At 34.2% G+C, this 18,519-nt stretch overlaps 1 protein-coding gene across 2 annotated transcripts in view; it reads left to right on the forward strand.

Annotated features, from left to right (window-relative positions):
• FSTL5 (follistatin like 5) overlaps positions 1 to 18,519 on the forward strand; it is a 948,118-nt gene that overhangs the window by 495,991 nt on the left and 433,608 nt on the right. For both annotated transcript variants that reach the window (XM_020969711.1, XM_020969713.1), the window contains exon 5: positions 16,621 to 16,817. In XM_020969711.1, coding sequence (XP_020825370.1) covers positions 16,621 to 16,817 — 197 coding nt within the window. The remainder of the gene's footprint in view (positions 1 to 16,620; positions 16,818 to 18,519) is intronic.

The raw sequence follows: 18,519 nt of genomic DNA on the forward strand, positions 1-18,519 counted from the left end.
CATCCTTAGACTCTTACTAGGTCTCCAAGCTTTCCAAGTCACTTAATATCATGGCTTTATTTTCTCATATGTAAAATGAGGATTAATAAGATCTACTTCACAGGGTTTGTTGGAAGCATCTAATGAAATAAAATATGTAAAATGTTTTGCCAAATTTAAAGTGTTACACAAATGCAATTATTAACATTAATAAAAATATTTATGAAAGTCAGTGAGAGCCAACCTCATAGCAGAAGAACCTAAGATCAAATATGACTTCTAAGACTCATATTAATTCAAGGATAAAGCTCATTTGAGAAACAGTATAGAATAATGCAAAGGCTATTGACCAAGAAATTGAGGTTCAAGTTATATCTCCAATATTTATTACCTGTATGATTCTGGGAGTTTTCTTATCTGTGAAATGGGGATAATAATAAGTGCATTGTCTACCTCATAAAATTGTGAGAAAAGTGCTTTGTAAACTTTAAAGTTTGATATGGATTATAATATTTATTGTCACTATTTCCTTTAGGTAGATATCATGTTTTAGGAGCAGTGTAGTATTCGTAGTTTCTACCTTATGACATTTAATATTTGAAGTAACTTTCCCCCAGGTTTAGGAAAGCTAAAATGCTCTGACATGTGTTTACCCTAATTTTATGATTACTAAAAATCGAAAAAGAACAATCTGTCAATGTTGAAAGCATAAATCATTTTACTGCTGCTAGGGCATACTTGTAGGCAGTTGGCAATGACAGTGTGGTAGAAGGTAATTGACAATATGTTACAGCATAATTAGCAAAGTGATTATAGAATGGACCTTAACTACCTTCTTATGTCTAATCAATTTAAATCACTAAATACATTATTGGAACCCTATGCTAATTTTAATTGGACCAGTGTGATTTTTTTGGAGTAGCATCCTAGAGTAAAGGCAGAATAGAGTTAGAAGAACTGGATTCTAAACCTATTGATCCCACATATTCCACTTATCTGGAGCAGCTAGATGGCACAGTGGATAGAGGGCTAGGCCTGGAGTTAGGAAGACCTGATTTCAAATCTGTGGTCTGACAGTACCTGTGTGATCCCTGGGCAAGTCATTTAACCTTGTTTGCCTCATTTTCATCATCTGTAAAATGAAGTGAAGGAGAAAATGACAAACCATTAAAATATCTTTGCAAAATGCACATACACACAAAACCACACACAAAACAAACAAACAAAAAAAGGGATCACAAAGATTCAGAAGCAACTGAATGACTGAACAACAAAAATTCCATTTATTAGCTATGTGACCTTGGGCAAATCACTAAATCTCACTAGACTTCAGTTTCTTTTGCAGTAAAATGATAGAATTGGACTAGATAATTTCTGAAATACATTCTAGTCTTAAATCTGTTATGCAATAAGCAACCAGTAAGACAGAGAGAAATAATAATTAATCTCAAGTGAATATTGTGTTTGACTATTTTTGCTACAATTGGAGTTTTGTGGTTGGAAGGGATCTTAGAGATCATCTATTGCAAGACACACATGTTACAAAAGAAAAAAAAAATCCCTACTCTCCAACAGAGACAAAGAAACAGTAGTCCTTTACATAAGAATATCTAAGCAAAGATAATCTAAGAATACAACTTCCTTATTCTTGCCATGCTTAAGAATTCTAGGTCTGGTTCTTCATATTTCTTAAATTAGTCTGGGTAATTTGATTGAAATAATTTGTACTTTGGTCTTGTTCATAATTTAAAATCTTCTATGTAGCAATAATTGGGGTTTTTTTTGTATTTTTTTTCCTGTATTTTAGGTAGTTTTCTGTATTTTTTACTCAATATGAATATTAAGGCAATTAATCAAACCACTTGACCTCTTCAAGTACAAAATAAAAAAAAATCTCTCAAAATATGTTGAAGTGTTCTTTAGTAACTGATTGAATTTTTTCAGACAGTTAAAACACAGAGAGGAAAAAAAACTTGATGATGTTCTAAGAAACACATTGTATTGGCTTTTAAGATGGAAATGTGAAAAATTAGATTCTTTGAGTTTTAGTTTGTAATTTTTTTAAAGTTTAATAGTATTTTATTTTTCCCTAGTTTCATGTCATGATAATTTTTACCAATCATTTTTACAAGATGTTGCATTCAAAATTTTTTCCCCTTCTTCCTCCCTTCCTCCCCACATCTGAAAATAGTAGGCAATTTGATAGAGGTTATATGTGTGCCATCATGTAAAAATATTTCCAGATTAGTCACAGTTGTGAAAGAAGAAACAATCAAAAGAAAAAAATACATGAGAAAGAACAAAGTAAGTGAAAAAGATATGTTTCAATCTGCATTCAGAGTCCACCTATGCTTTATCTGGATATGGAAGCATTTTGCTTTGTGAGTTCTTTGTACTTGTCTTGGATAATGGTATTGCTCAGAAGAGCTGAGTCATTCATAGTTGGTCATCACACAGTGTTGCTGGTATTATGTAAAATGTTTTCCTGGTTCTGCTCATTTTACTCTGTATCAGTTTTTACTAGCCTTTCCAGGTTTCTCTGAAATCTACTTGTTCATAATTTCTTATTGCACAATAGTATTCCATCACATTCATATACCACAGCTTGTTCAGTCATTCCCCAATTGATGGCATCCCCTCAATTTCCAGTATTTTGCCACCATGGAAAGGGCTGCTCTAAATATTTTTGTACATGTAGGTCCTTTTCCCCTTTTTTATGATCTATTTGGGATAAAGACCTAGTAGTGGTATTGCTGGATTAAAAGGTATGTACGTTTGGTTACCCTTTGTGCATCATTCCAAATTACTCTCCAATTCACAACTCCACCAAAAGTGGAGTTCGAACAATTCCAGTTCATAACTCCACCAACAGTGCATTAGTGTCCCAATTTTCCCGCATAATCTCCAGCATTATCATTTTCCTTTTTTGTCATATTAGCCAATCTGATGGGTATGAGGTGGTACCTTAGAACTGTTTTAATTTGCATGTCTTTAATCAAAAGTGATTTAGAGCATTTCTTCATATGCATATAGATAGCTTTGATTTCTTCATACAAAAACTGTTTGTTCATGTCCCTGCACTGTCAATTGGGGAATGGCTTGTATTTTTATAAATTTGATTCAATTCTCTATATATTTGGGAAATGAGGCCTTTATCAAAGATACTTTCTGTCAAGATTGTTTTCCAGCGTTCTGCTTTCCTTCTAGTCTTGGTTGCCTTGGTTTTGTTTATACAAGATATTTTTAATTTAATGCCATCAAAATTATGTATTTTATGTTTTGTAATGCTATCTATCTCTTGTTGGCCATGCATTCTTCCCTTCTTCATAGATCTGACAGGTGGGCTGTTCCTTGGTATTCTAATTTGCTTATGGTGTTGCCCTTTCTGTGTAAATCATGTACCCATTTTGATCTTATCTTGGTACTGTGTGAGATGATGGCCTATACCTAGTTTGTGTCCTAGTTTTTTCTAGTTTTCCCAGCAATTTTTGTCAAATAGAGAGTTCTTATCCCAAAAGCTCAAGTTTTGGGGTTTATCAGTCTCTAGCTTACTATGGTAATTGACCACTCTATCTTCTGTACCTAATCTATTCCACTGATCCACTACTCTTTTTTCTTAACCAGTACCAGATAGTTTTGATGATTATTGCTTTATAATATAGTTTGAGATCTGGTATTGCTAGGCCACCATCCTTTGTATTTTTTTTCCATTAATTCCTTTGATATTTTTGACTTTTTTTTCTTCAAGGTAATTTTATTCTTATTTTTTCTAGCTCTATAAAATAATTTTTGGTAGTTTGATGGATATGGCCCTGAATTAGTTTAGGCAGAATAGTCATTTTTATTATATTGGTTCAGCCTACCCATGAGCGATTCATATTTTTCCAATTGTTTAGATATGAATTTTATTTGTGTGAAAAGTGTTTTGTAATTGTGTTTATATAGTTCCTGGATTTGTCTTAGCAGGTAGACTCCAAAGCACTTTATATTGTTTATAGTTATTTTAAACAGAATTTAAAATTTCACCAAAAGAGTTTGGGAAGACTTCTTCTTTGCCTATTTTTCTGAACAGTTTATATAGTATTGGAATTAATTGGGTTTTTTTAGGTGTTTGATAGAATTCACTTGTGAATCCATTTGGCCGTGGAGATTTTTTTTTTCCCCTAGGCAGAACACTGCACAAGCTTGTTCAATTGCTTTTTCTAGGAGCAGGTTATTTAGGCATTCTGTTTCCTGATCTGTTTATCTAGGCAATTTATGTTTTCATAATTATTCATCAATTTTGCTCAGATTGTCAGATTAATTGGAATGTAATTGGGAAAAATATTTCCTAATGATTCCTTTAATCTCTTCATCTCTTCTTCACCCTTCTTTTCACAATCAAATTAACCAATGGCTTATCTATCTTACTGATTTTTCCCCCATAAAGCCAGCTCCTAGATTTATTTATTAGCTCAATAGTTTTTTTTTTTTTAATTTTCAATTTTCTTAATCTCACCTTTGATTTTCAGGATTTCCAATTTAATGCTCAATTGGTGATTTTTAAATTTGTTCTTTTTCTAGGTTTTTCAGTTGTATGCCCAATCCATTGATCTGTTCTTTTTCCACTTTGTTGTAAGAATTTAGATAAATAAATTTCCCTGTCAGTACTTCTTTGACTGCATCTGATAAATTTTGGTGTATTGTTTCACTTTTGTCATTCTCTAATGAAATTGATTGTTTTTATGACTTGTTCTTTGACCCACTTATTCTTTATTATTATATTATTTACTTTCCAATTAATTTTTAATCTCTTTCCTATGCCCTTTGTTGAATGTAATTTTTATTTCTTTATGATCTGAAAAGAATAAATTTAATATTTCTGCATTTTTATATTTGATTTTTAGCTTTTTATACCCTATTTAGTTTTTGCGTAGGTGCCATGTGCTGCTGAGAAAAAGGTATATCCCTTTCTGTTCCCATTCAGCTCTCTCCAAAGGTCTGTCATGTCTTACACTTCTAATAGTCTATTTACCTCCTTAGTTTTTTCTTGTTTATTTTCTGGTTGAAATTATCAAGTTCTGAGAGGCGATAGGTGAACTCCCTGACTAGTATAGTTCTGGTGTCTCTTTCTGTAACTCACTTAATTTCTCCTTTAAGAATTTGAATGGCATATCACTTGATGCATATATATTTAGTATTCCTATTGCTTCATTCTTTATGATTCCTTTTAGTAAGATGTAGTTTCCTTCCATTTCTCTTTTAATTGGGTATGTTTTTGCTTTTACTTTGGCTGAGATCAGGATTACTGCCACATTTTTTTTTTAGTTCAGCTGAAGCATAATATATTCTGCTCCAGCCTTTTACCTTTACTCTATATGTGACTCTCTACTTCAACTGTGTTTCTTGTAAACAACATATTGTAGAACTCTAGCTTTTAATCCACTCTGGTACCTGCTTCCATTATATGGCAGAGTTCATCCCATTCATGTTCACAGTTATGATTACTACCTGTGTATTTCCTTCCATCCTATTCTTCTTCTTGCTTGCCCTCTCTCTCCTTCCACCCTTTCCCTACCAACCAGTGTTTTGATTCTGTCTACCACCTCCACTAATCTGCCCTTCCTTCTGTCAGTCCCTACCCCTCCTCCCCTTACTGCATTTCCTTCCCTCCTTCTTCCCTGTTGGGTAAGATAGATTTGAGTATTCCACAGTTTGTGCATATTATTCCTTTTTGCGCCAATATTGATGGGAATAAGGTTCAAGCTATGCTCATTGCCCGCCTTTCTATCTTCCCCTCTACTATAATAGGTTTTTCTCTCCCCTTCATGTAAAACAATTAACCTCATTGCAATCCTCTTTCTAATGCATTATTGTTTTACGTCATCCACTCAAATTGTCCTTATAACTGTACCCTCTGTTTATGTACATTACTTCAACCTGTACTATTAGTGATACAATTTTTAAGAATTACAAGTATCATTTTCCTGTGTAGGGATTTAAATAGTTTATCTCTATTGAATTTCTCAAAATTTTTTCCCTTTTTACTTTTTTTAGGCTTCTCTTGTGTCATGATATTGGAGGTCAAATTTTTCATTTAGTTCTAGTCTTTTTCTTACGAAACTTTGAAATCTTTCTATTTCTTTGAATGGCTATTTTCCCCCATTGATGTATTATGCTTAATTTTTAAAATTATTTCATTTATTTTTAGTTATCAACATTCATTTCCACAAGATTTGAGTTCCAAATTTTCTCCCCATCTCTTCTTTCCCTCCACCCCAATCTGCCCTCCCTTTTATCATCTCCCACCCCTTCTCTTATGCTCTTACCTTTCTATTTTCTTATAGGGCAAGATAGATTTCTGTACCCCATTGCCTATATATCTTATTTAGATGTAAAACAGTTACATGTAAAAATAATTTTTAACATTCATTTTTAAAACTTCAAATTCCGAATTCTCTCCCTTCCTCCCTCCCCCCCACCCTTCTTGAGAAGGCAAGCAATTTGATGTAGACTATACATGCGTAGTCATGCAAGGTACTTCCATGATAGTCATGCTGTGGAAGATTTAACTATATTTGCCTCCATCCTATCCTGCCCTCCATTTATTCTGTTCTTTCTTTCGACCCTGTGCCTCCTAAAAAGTATTTGCTTCTCAATTCCCCTTCCCCCAATCTCCCCTCCCCTCTATCATTCCTTTCTCTCTTATCCCCTTCCTCTCTATCCCGTAGGGTAAGACAAATTTCCAAACACAGTTGAGTGTGTATTATTCCTCCTTAAGCCAAATCTGATAAGAATAAAATTTACTCATTCCTTCTTACCTCGCCCCTCTTTCCATTCACTGTAAAAGCTTTTTTCTTGACTCTTTTAAGTGAGATAATTTACCCCATTTTACCTCTCCCTTTCTTTTTCTCCCAGTACAATCGTCTCTCGCCCCTTCCTTTTATTTTTTTAGATATCATCCATTCATATTTAGCTCACCCTGTGCCCTTTGTCTATATCTACCTACATCTATCTATATCTATATATCTATATCTATGTATCCATCAGTATTAGGGTATTGCCTCCAGCTACCCTAATACTGAGAAAGGTCTTATGAGTTACAAATTACAAAACATTATCTTTCCGTATAGGAATGTAAACAGTTCCACTTGAATAGGTCCCTTATGATTTCTCTTTCCTGTTTATCTTTTCATATTTCTCTTGAGCCTTGTATTTGAAAGCCAAATTTTCTGCTCAGCTCTGATCTTTTCATCAAGAATGCTAGAAAGTCCTCTACTTCATTGAATTTCCGTTTTTTCCCCTGAAGTATTATACTCAGCTTTGCTGGATAGGTGATTCTTGGTTTTAATGCTAGCTCCTTTGACCTCTGGAACATCATATTCTAAGCCCTCTGATCCTTTAATGTAGAAGCTGCTAAATCTTGTGTTATCCTGATTGTGTTTCCACAGTACTTGCATTGTTTCTTTCTGGCTGCTTGCAATATTTTCTCCTTGACTTGGGAACTCTGGAATTTGGCTGTAATATTACTTGCATTTTTCCTTTTGGGATATCTTTTGGGAGTTGATCGGTGGATCCTTTCCATTTCTATTTTAATCTCTCATTCCAGAATATCAGGGCAGTTCTCCTTGATAATTTCTTGAAAGATGATGTCTAGGCTCCTTTTTTGATTATGGCTTTCAGGTAGTCCTACAATGTTAAGATTATCTTTCCTGGATCTATTTTCCAGGCCAGTTGTTTTTCCAATGAGATATTTCACATTGTTTTCTATTTTTTTCATTCTTTTGGTTTTGTTTTACAATTTCTTGTAAAGTCATTAGCTTCTATTTTGCTCCATTCTAATTTTTGTTTATTTTTTTTATTTTTTAGGCATTTAGGGTTAAGTGACTTGCCCAGGGTCACACAGCTACTAAGTGTCAAGTGTTTGGTCTGAGGCCAGATTTGAACTCAGGTCCTCCTGACTTCAGGACCGGTGCTCTATCCACTGAGCCACCTAGCTGCCCCTCCATTCTAATTTTTAAAGAATTATTTCCTTCAGTGAGCTTTTGGACCTCCTTTTCTATTTGGCCAGTTCTGCTTTTTAAGGCATTCTTCTCCTCATTGGCTTTTTGAACCTCTTTTGTCATTTGGGTTAGGCTATGTTAAGGTGTTATTTTCTTCACTATTTTGGGGGTATCTCCTTAGCAAGCTGTTGACTCGTTTTTTTTCATAATTTTCTCGCATCACTCTCATTTCTCTTCCCAATTTTTCCTCTACTTCTCTTACTTGATTTTCAAAATCCTTTTTGAGCTCTTCCATGGCTTGAGATCAATTCATGTTTTTCTTGGAGGCTTTGGATGTAGGAGCTTTGACTTTGTTGTCTTCTTCTGGTTGTATGTTTTAATTTTCTTTATCACCAAAATAAGATTCTATGGCCTGAGTTCTTTTCCACTGTTTGCTCATGTTCCAGCCAGTTACTTGACTTTTTAACACGTAGGACTCTGTTTCCAGTGTGGAGGGTGTACTTTCCCAAACTTTGGGGTTTTGTGCAGCTGTTTTCAGAGATGCTTTAAGGGACCTGTGAATTTTCCGTTCTTCTAAGATGGTATGATCAAAGGAGAAGTGTTTACTCTTTTCCTGGCCTGTGCTCTGATCTATGAGTGACCACAAGAACTCTTTTCTGCCTTGAAGCTGTGAGGAGGATTCCTTCTGTACTGCTGTCCCAAGCTCTCTATTAAAAAAGGAAGTTTTTTTTTTTTTGGGGGGGGAAGGTAGAAGAATAATATTAAAGAGAAATCCTAGTGAAATCCTGTTAGAAATAAATTAGTTTTCATTTAAAAATGCTTTGTATCATAAAAAGTTACCAAAAAAAAGTTTTTCAGTGCACATTTGGAAACAACTCATTTATTCCAGCTTAAGTTTGATAAAGTTTAACCTTAGCACCAGAGAATGATAAAGATATTTCTTTCTTATGTGAATGGCACTTGACCTTCATAGTCACCTTTGTATTATTTTAAATGACCACAAGGTAAGGCATTTGGAGAACTCCCTTGGTGGTTATCACTCCTCCCACAGACAAAGAGAGTATCTCCTGTGTAAGGGTCTCTGTCCCTTCCTGATTGTCTTTAGGAAACCAAGAAGACTAAAAATAATAACAATGCCTACAATAATTCACATTTATACAGTTTACAGCCTTTTTCTCCCAGTAGCCTCACAAGGAAAATAGATTCAGACTCTTTAACTGTGCTAGGATTTAAACTCAAATCTTTTATGTTTCCAGGCTGTTGTTAGACTCAGCATATCTAAACCTTAGTAGAGAGATAATGCTGAGAATATACACTTTTATATAGAATTTGAAATAAAGTAAGGTACAATTATATGATGATGAGACTGGCTTACAATAATCATTAATAGTAGCACTTTATTGTCACATCTTGTAAAATGTTGGAATTGGAAGGAACCTTAGGGGTCATCTAGTCCAACCTCACACCACATAACAATAGCAATAGTAGTAATAATTGTGAAGAAAATTATAATAATAGCATATTGTCACAATATTTAAATACATCCCATCCACACTACTATCAGGGAAGTCTTAGAATTATTCTTATCTACAGTTGTGGTAAGAAAGGTTCAGTTAAGTGATTTGTTCACAGTCATGAAACACGTGAACTGTACAAGCCAGGAATCAAAACCTGGTATTCTGCCACCAAATCTAGCTCTCTTTTTATTACACCTAGTTGTTGTAGTTCAGTTGTTTCAGTCATATCCAATTTTACCTAACACCATTTGGTTTTTTTTTTTGACAAAGATACTGGAGTGGCTTGACATTTCTTGCTCCAGCTCATTTTACAGATGAAGAAACTGAGGTACACAGGGTTAAGTGACTCTCCCAGAGTCACACATTTGAAGTCAGGTCTTCCTGACTCTGGGTCTGATGCTGTATCCACTGTGTCACCTCTGTGTTTATATTACATCTATAGATCATGATAAAATAATCATAACTCATATTTATATGACGCTTTCTAATTTATGAGTATTTTCGCACAACAGGCCTGTGAGTTTAGGTTGGCCAGTGTTGTCAATTTTCATTTTAGAAATGAAAAAATTTCATGCAATTTGTCTATAATGTCATGGGCCAGTGTCAGAAACTTTGACTTTCAAGACCCTGATAGGTCTATCCAGCTTTTCTTTTGCTAGTAATGGGAAGAAGTCAGCTGTTTCTTACACCAGACTCTCTTTCCTCATCTCTGTGTCTTTGCATGGAATATAATCCTTCATCTTTTCTAGTTCTCAGAATCCTTAGTTTCATTCAAGACTCAGTTCCAGGCAATCCTTTCCTGATTCCCTTCACTTGCTAGTCCCTTACCCCTTCTTCCTGCCAAAATAATAGTTAATCTTGTATTCCTTTTGTACATATTTTACATATACCCATATATGTACATGTTTCTTCCTCTCAACAGAATGTGATGTTCTTGAGGGTTTGATTTTTGCCTTTGTATTCCAGGACCTAGTACAGTGCTTTCAATATAGGCATGGACTTGGTAAATGTATGTTTGATTGATTTTTGGATGCAAATATTTAGAAAACACTTCTACTGAGCTGAAATCCGAAATAAGTACATAAATATAACTTTCATTTATTCTAATTACTGTAGTTATGAAGAATACATTTAATACTTATTCCAGATGACAACTTTTTTCAGATATTTGAGTTATTATCATTTATTTTATTAGTCTTCTCTTGTTACATGAAGCAGCTAGATGGTGCAGTGGGTAAAAGTAATGGATTTGGAGTCAAGAAGACTGAGTTCAATGACTTAGCTATTCACAGCAATACAGTGATCCAAGATAGTTGCAAAGGACTCATGATGAAAAAATGCTATCCATCTCCAGATAAAGAACTGATGAAATCTAAATGCATATTAAAACAGATTTTTTTTTTACATTATTTTTGGTAGGTCTGTGTTTTCTTTTGCAACATGGCTAATATGGAAATACATTTTGCATGACTGCACTTGTATAATCTGTGTCAAACTACTTGACTACTGAAGGCAAAGGGAGGGAACGAAGGGAATTTAGAGCTCAAAAATGATAAAATGTAGAATGTTAATATTACACATATATAACCTATACAGAATTGCTTGCCTTCTCAATGAGGGTGAATGGGGAGAGAGGAAGGAAGAGAATTTGGAACTCAAAGTTTTCAAAATGAATGTTAAAATTGGTTTTTACATGTAACTGGGAAATAAGATATACATCCATAGGAAATCTATCCTATCCTAAAGGAAAATAGAAAGGGAAGGGGATAAGAGAAGGAGTGGGAGATGATAGAAGGGAGGGCAGACTGGGGAAAGGGGAATGCATGCCATTTTGGGGTAGGGGGAGGGGAGAGATGGGTAGAAAATTTGAGACTCAAAATCCCATGGAAGTGAATGCTGAAAACTGTAATTAATTAATTAATTAATTAATTAATTAATTGAAAATAAAATTTGAGCTATCTTGTCCATATCCTTGTTACTCAAATCTATGAACCTATAGGTCACTTTCTCACCAATCCCATTAAGTTCCATATGTGGTTCAGTTCTCCACCCCAGTACCTAATGCCTCTTCTAAAATCTTCATCTCTTAGTTCCTCACCATTCTTATGTCTCATGCCTTCAATATTCAGTTTACTCCAGTGATGCACAAGAATAATCAAACACTGAGCTTCCCCAACCCAATCATTTGCCTCAAATTCTAGAATTTTTAAAGATAGTCCTAGTATTGGCTAACACTTTGATAGCTTATTTCAAATCATAATAGCTACTCAGAAGTAATTAAATGTTGTTTGTATTAAGAACAATTTATAATTTGAATTTGTCACTAGATTGGTTTCTTTTATGATTAACATAGTGACGTCCCCATACAAATTTTCGTGTTAAAAAACACCAACCTATGACAAATGCCAACAACCATATCAAATAGTAAATGCTCCAAATAAATGACTGTCAACAAAACACAGAAATCTTCAGGTCTTCATTAACCAGAGGAAGTCTTTTTTTCTTTCTTTTTTTCCCCCAGTGTACTGCATTAATTCTGTATTAAATTGAGCAAGGATTCCAATTTTATGCAAATTGTGTTTATACTTCTGAATTCTCACTATTTGAGGTAAATAATAAGAAAGTGAAAGAAATTAAGTCTACCTAATAACAAATTACCATATTTACCAGTAGAAACTATTGTCTATCCCCAAGCTATCCAACCAGGATATGAATCCTTACCCTATTGTTTTTGAAGGCACAGTAATATTGCATTACATTGGTGTATCACAATTTGTTTAGCCAGTCTCCAATAGGTGGCCATCTATTTTGTTTCAGTGCTTTGCACCCAATAGAAACACTGGTATAAATCTGTGTAATATATTCTTACACATGTATAGTAGTATATGAGACATTTCTGTCTGTCTTTTTTAAGGTTTATGCATATGCGTGAGATTTGGATTAAAAAATAGTATCTACAGTTTAGTCCCCTTTTTTTAAAGCATAATTCAAATTACTTTCTAGAGGAGTTGGACCAATTTATAGATTCCCCCACTAGTGTACAGCATACCTGTCTTTCTGAAACCCCTCCAACATTGACTTATTCCCATTTTTGAAATATTAGTGTGTTGGGATAGAGGTGAAACTTCATTCATTTTGATTTACATTTATCTCAGTTATTTGATGAGGGAAGTTTCCATATTCAGGAATTTCTGCAATCTATAACTATTGTGGTTTCATGATGTTTTGTGGTGGAATTGTCTTCAAAGAATTCAGAGTCAGACCACCTGTAAACCAAGTATAGGCATTTATTGAGATTGACGCTTTTCATGAAGTGGGCTAAGTTCCAAGAGGAATCAGCAACTTTAGTGAAAGCAAAACAGATTTTTGTAGGGTAAAGATGCAATTACATAACAGAAATTATGAATATTAAAAAGACAAGAAGGATTCATTAAGGAATCCGATTAGGTAACGGGGGAAGGTTCCCAGCCTCAGTAGAAATGTGCATACAGTTACCCACAGTGCATACAGGAAAACCCATTGGGGGATCATGTAGGTATAATAATGATATTATAATTAGCCTCTTTATGTCAAAAGTTCACCTAAAGGACAGCTTTTGCAAGTACTGGGCAGGTGGTTACCATGGGAAAGTCCCTTCTATTGTTTTGAGGTCTACATTCTGCTTGGTCATTGTATTGTGGTGCTGCTCTTCTTTGATTGTCTGGGTATTGTGGTCCTGGGTATGTGGCTGTCATTGACTGGATGGACACACCTGCTATTTCTATGGGAAATATAAGGAATGGATCTGGGGGCAGTGGCTAACTAGAGGCAATGGCTGGGATGCCATTACATGGTCACGTTTGCTGTTTCTGTGAGAAATATGAGTTCATGGACATACCTGTTGTTCTAGTGAGCAGTGAGGCTTATGTGAAGAAATTAGGATATTGAGTGGGGGGCAGGGGCTCGGTAGGGGCAATGGGCTTCCTGTTCAGTGGGGCCTAAAAGGAAGTTAGAATATTGGGGCTGGGGACAGCTTTATTAGGATTCCATCATCACCAAACAAATCACAATTTTAATCACAGTGTTTCTTCATAGAATAGGACAAAATTGTCGTAAACTATAGCTTCAAGGTTTAAAGTTATGTGTAAGAAACAATTCCTTAAGGAATTATTAGGTGCTAAAGCAGAAAAATTAAGGCTGCCTTCTGAACTATCTTTGTCAGTATTAAAGTATGATAAAGATTCTTATGTGTTATGGATAGTTTATGTGATACATGGCCTAACAAAGAGCTAAAGCCTTCAAATTCCTTATGTGATATATATTTAGGCTTATAACCATCTTCAATGAATGACTATATAAGTTGGCTATGTCTACAAGCTTCAAATTCATGAATAATTATAAAACTGTTTGCATGTATTTTATTTAGAAGTAAATAGCTGTGAAAGTCTTTTAAGCCATCACCTTTCCAGAAGGTGCCTCCAAGTATTTAAGGACTTTAAGAAATAAATGATAGTAAATTGATAGTTAATGTAATAAAGTGAGCTTCTCTGGCAGGTTGGGAATGGAAAGGGGAGTCTGTAAGAGATAGTCTTAGTTTGAAATAACATAAAAAAGTTCAAAACAGAAAGCATTGGTGGCTTTGACTATCAAATTCAGCTCACTGATGCAGAATAGATAAGATCAGAACAGATCAGATTAAAAAACTGCCTTCATCTTGAAGTTGGAGAATTTCCTGGGACACTGAGATGTTCAATGGCTTGCCTAAGATTTTGCAGATAGTGTTTCATGTAGGACTGAAACCCATAATGGTTCTCTGGAAATAAGACTATGCCTTTGCAATAACTAAGAATCCACCAAAAAAGAAAAAAAAAGAGTTATACAAATCAATTAACACCTACACTTAAATGACATTTTTTTAAAACAATAAAGTCGTTTTCTTCCCCTTTTTGGGAGCCATTATTATAACTCTTTAGAATCACTGTTTGTTTTTTTGTTTGTTTGTTTGTTTGTTTTTTCCCCTGGGGGGAGTAGTGATAAAAGGAGTGGATCCAAAATCCAGGATATTATTCATCCAACCTAGGTGATGACCAGTGCTGAAATTACAGGTACTGCTGAAACAGCAAAAATCAGATTTAGCTCAACATCTTGAAACAAGGAATTGAATTGCATTTTAAGTGGCTACCAAGTGCCAGACATTGAGGATATTAGATTTGGACTCAGAGGACCCAAGGTAACTCCTGGCTCTGTCACTTGCTGTCTCTGTAACTTTGGGAGAGCCATTTAAACTCTCATCTATAAAATAAGGTGATGAAACTGTCCATACTCTCCAAATGTAGATATGTATATGTATATGTATATATGTATACATATAGGTATATATGTGCATATGTATATACACACACACACACACACACACACACACACACACATATGGAAGCAATTACCTGAAGGATAAATGGCCAATGGATATAAATTAATAGTTTTTGACACTATTGCAAAGTATTAAGAACCATGTGAAAAATTACTTCTTTAAAGAAAATTGTTATTCCAAGTCAATAAAAATTTATGATATTTTAAAAATATTCTTTCTTTGATGTCAATTTCCAATATGAATTCATAATCTTTGTGTGATATATCCCTTTCTGGCATATTTACTATCAGCTTTATACAGGTTACATTGTAATAATGTGTTCCTGAGGTGGCTCAGGGAGGCTAATATATGTATACACATTTGATTTCCTTTAACCTCAGTGATCTTTGAGTGAAGAATCTCAGAATCTTTTGGCATATACATCAATTATTCAATAAATCAGATTGGTTTTGTACTACTAATTAATCATGTGTTTACTGAAGTATTTTACTCGGTACCTTGTTTCTTTGGGAAACAGAAACATACACAAAATATGTATTCTACCCTCTGAGCAATTAGCATCTAGTTATTGAGGCAAAATTGAAATATATGCAGAAAGAAAAAATATAAAACAATATATACAAATGATAAATTATCTCTTAGAAAGTTATATGATTATGAATCATGGAATACCATAATTCCAAGGAAAGAAGGTTGGTGAGTGTAAATATAACAAATGATGTGACCAATGACAAAATGCTTGCACAAGGTGACAAGAAAGATATAATCAAAGAAATAAATGATGATTAAAAAAAATTTGGACCATTTCTATAGTGAAAGAAAGGGATAACAGATACACAGGGCACATTCTGTGTTGGATCTACAGATCCAAAGGAAGCATTGTCCCTTCCCCAAAACCATTCTTCTACATACTGAGTGAACGTGAAAATTTGTAGATCAAAGAATTATAAAGCAGTGAGGCTTTTAAGTCTACCTAGTAACTCTTGAGGTAGTGCAGTCTAATCTATTTTACCACCAAGGCAACTAAAGCTCAGAGATTTTAATTGACTTGTCCAAGATCACACAGGTAAGTAGTGTAGCTGAGATCTGACCTTTGACTTTAAATCTAGCAACATTATTTTAATAGACATGGTTGTAAGGAGAATACAGATTCATCATAGAATTATCAAAGTATAAAAATATTCTTTATAGCACTTATAAGTATAATATATATTTCAGAAAATTAGGTTTTGAATGAGGACTAGATCATTTAGGAAATGCTTTTTGGATGTTGGACATTAGTACTTGAACAAAGATAATATAACTAAAATAATTAGCTTTTTTGATTAAACTTTGAGGGACATAAATGTTGATATACTTTATTTCTTCATTTAGATTACAAGCCCTGTTAAGGCAGGAACTATGCTATATGCCTCTGTATCCCTATGGCATCTAATAGTTTCCCCTCTACAGGATATTGACAGGAGAGACATGAAGTATCTACAATTCCTGTTAAATGGAAAAACTCCTTCAATTTATGTATATCTAAATTATTATTATAGAAGTTATCTGAGGTTTATATTGAAATACTTTCCCAGGTTCATAAAGTAAGCTAGGATTTGAACACAATGACCAGCTCTCCATCTATGCCACAATGCGTCTACATCATTTAAGTTGAACATAATGTACCTTTAATATATTTATTGAGCTGAATTTGATAGCTACAACCACCAGTGGTTTCTTTTTTGAACTTCTTTATGTTATTTCAAAAATCATTCCCTTGATAAAACATTTTAAAAAATTTCATTTGTAGGGGACAAGTGCAAAGCTATTGAATTCAACAAGATGAAAAATAGATTCTTAGATCTACAAAATCAGAAGTATGTTACACAGGAAAATGAAAACCCACCTGAAGATGAAATAGTTCGGAAGAAGCTGCTGGTGGATCAAATGTTTAAATATTTTGACTCTGACAACAATGGACTTGTAGACAGTAATGAACTATCTCAGGTAAGATCAAGGAGTGAGAGAGTGTGTGTGTGTTTGTGTGTGTGAGTGTATGAATAGGACAATAAAAGTACATATAATATGTGTATATATGTACATGTATGTATTACACATATACTATTTATGTAATATATGCAATATAGAGTATATATATGATATATCATTCCTAGATAACTAAATCTGTTTATATTCACTTTTATAAAATCATTAAGTATATTAGTTTAGTCAACATGATTAATCATGCGATTATTGATTAGATTTATTATGGTTTCAATATTAAGTATTTCTTCACATTATTTAAAAATTGGTTATCCAAATGTAGAAAGTAGGATAAATATTAGTTTCATATTTGAGTATATAGGACATCCAATTCTCTAAATATTCTGAATTTTTTGATTCATTTAAAAAGCATGTATTTTAAGCTTCTACTCTGTATGTATAAGCTTTACACTAAGGGTATGTGATGATAAGAGTGTGAGAAGAGAGTAATAACGAATTTAATCTGAAAGGATAAGTTGGAATCAGATTGTGAAATACTCAGTAAAATAGTTTTTGTTGTTACCAAAATCAAGGGAAACATTTAGGAGTCTAACTCTCCAGTCTATTTCTAAGGATTGGCAAATTGAACAAAGGTTAACAGTGGGAATGAGAAGGAAGAATTCAAGAACCATCATATAAGAAGAATATATCAAATTGGGTACTGGAAGAATCCAAGATGACTTTGAGGTTATTAATTTGTGAGGTTGGATAATAATGGTACCTGAAACTTACATCCTACATCCCCCCCCCAAAAAAAAAGAATTTTATTATCTACAATGTCTACTGATGAGGATGTTTGTGTATATTTCAATACTTCAAGGATCTGTAATTTTGTCACTGTGGGCAAATCCACCAATGACAGAGTACAATGTCAGGCAGTGTAGTATAGTGGAAAAAGTACTAGACCAGGGTGGGGAACTTGCAGCCTCGAGGCCACATGTGGCCTTCTAAGTCCTCAGGTGTGGCCTTTTGACTGAGTCCAAGTTTTGTAGAACAAATCCCCTTAATCAAAGGATTTGTTCTGTGAAGTTTGGATTCAGTCAAAGGGCTGTACCTGAGGACTTAGAAGGCCACATGTGGCCTCAAGGCCACAGGCTCCCCATCACTGTAACTAGACAATATCACAAGACATATTCCAGTTCTGACTCATTACTAGCGGTATCATCATAGAAAAGTTAATAAACACTCAGAACTTCAGTCTTCTCATTTGCAAAGTATGGAAACGATATTCGTACTGCCCATGGTACAAAATTCTTTAAACAAAAAGAGGTTTTGTAGACCTTAAACACTGACATAAATGTAGGTAACTATTATTGCTGCCCTTTCCAGAACATAAATGAGTTTCTGTTCATGAATTTCAGCTCTTCTCTGTCTTTCTTTCTTTCTTTCTCTCTCTCTCTCTCTCTCTCTCTCTCTCTCTCTCTCTCACACACACACACACACACACACACACCCCAAGGTGGAAGTTGCAACCTACACGGATGACAGTTGTATTGATAGGGTAGATCTCTTTTTAAAAAAGGCAGTGTCATATTGTGGAAGGAACACTGTATTTGTAGTCAGATAATTTGGTTTCAAATCCTGTGCTACCTGTGTGATCCTGGATAAAGGACTGAATCTACCTGTTCTGTAAAGTGATGTAGTCAGATTGGATCACTTCTAACAT

This window comes from Phascolarctos cinereus, unplaced genomic scaffold (assembly GCF_003287225.1).
Source record: "Phascolarctos cinereus isolate Bilbo 61053 unplaced genomic scaffold, phaCin_HiC Scaffold_9;HRSCAF=440, whole genome shotgun sequence".
Classification (NCBI taxonomy): Eukaryota; Metazoa; Chordata; class Mammalia; order Diprotodontia; family Phascolarctidae; genus Phascolarctos; species Phascolarctos cinereus.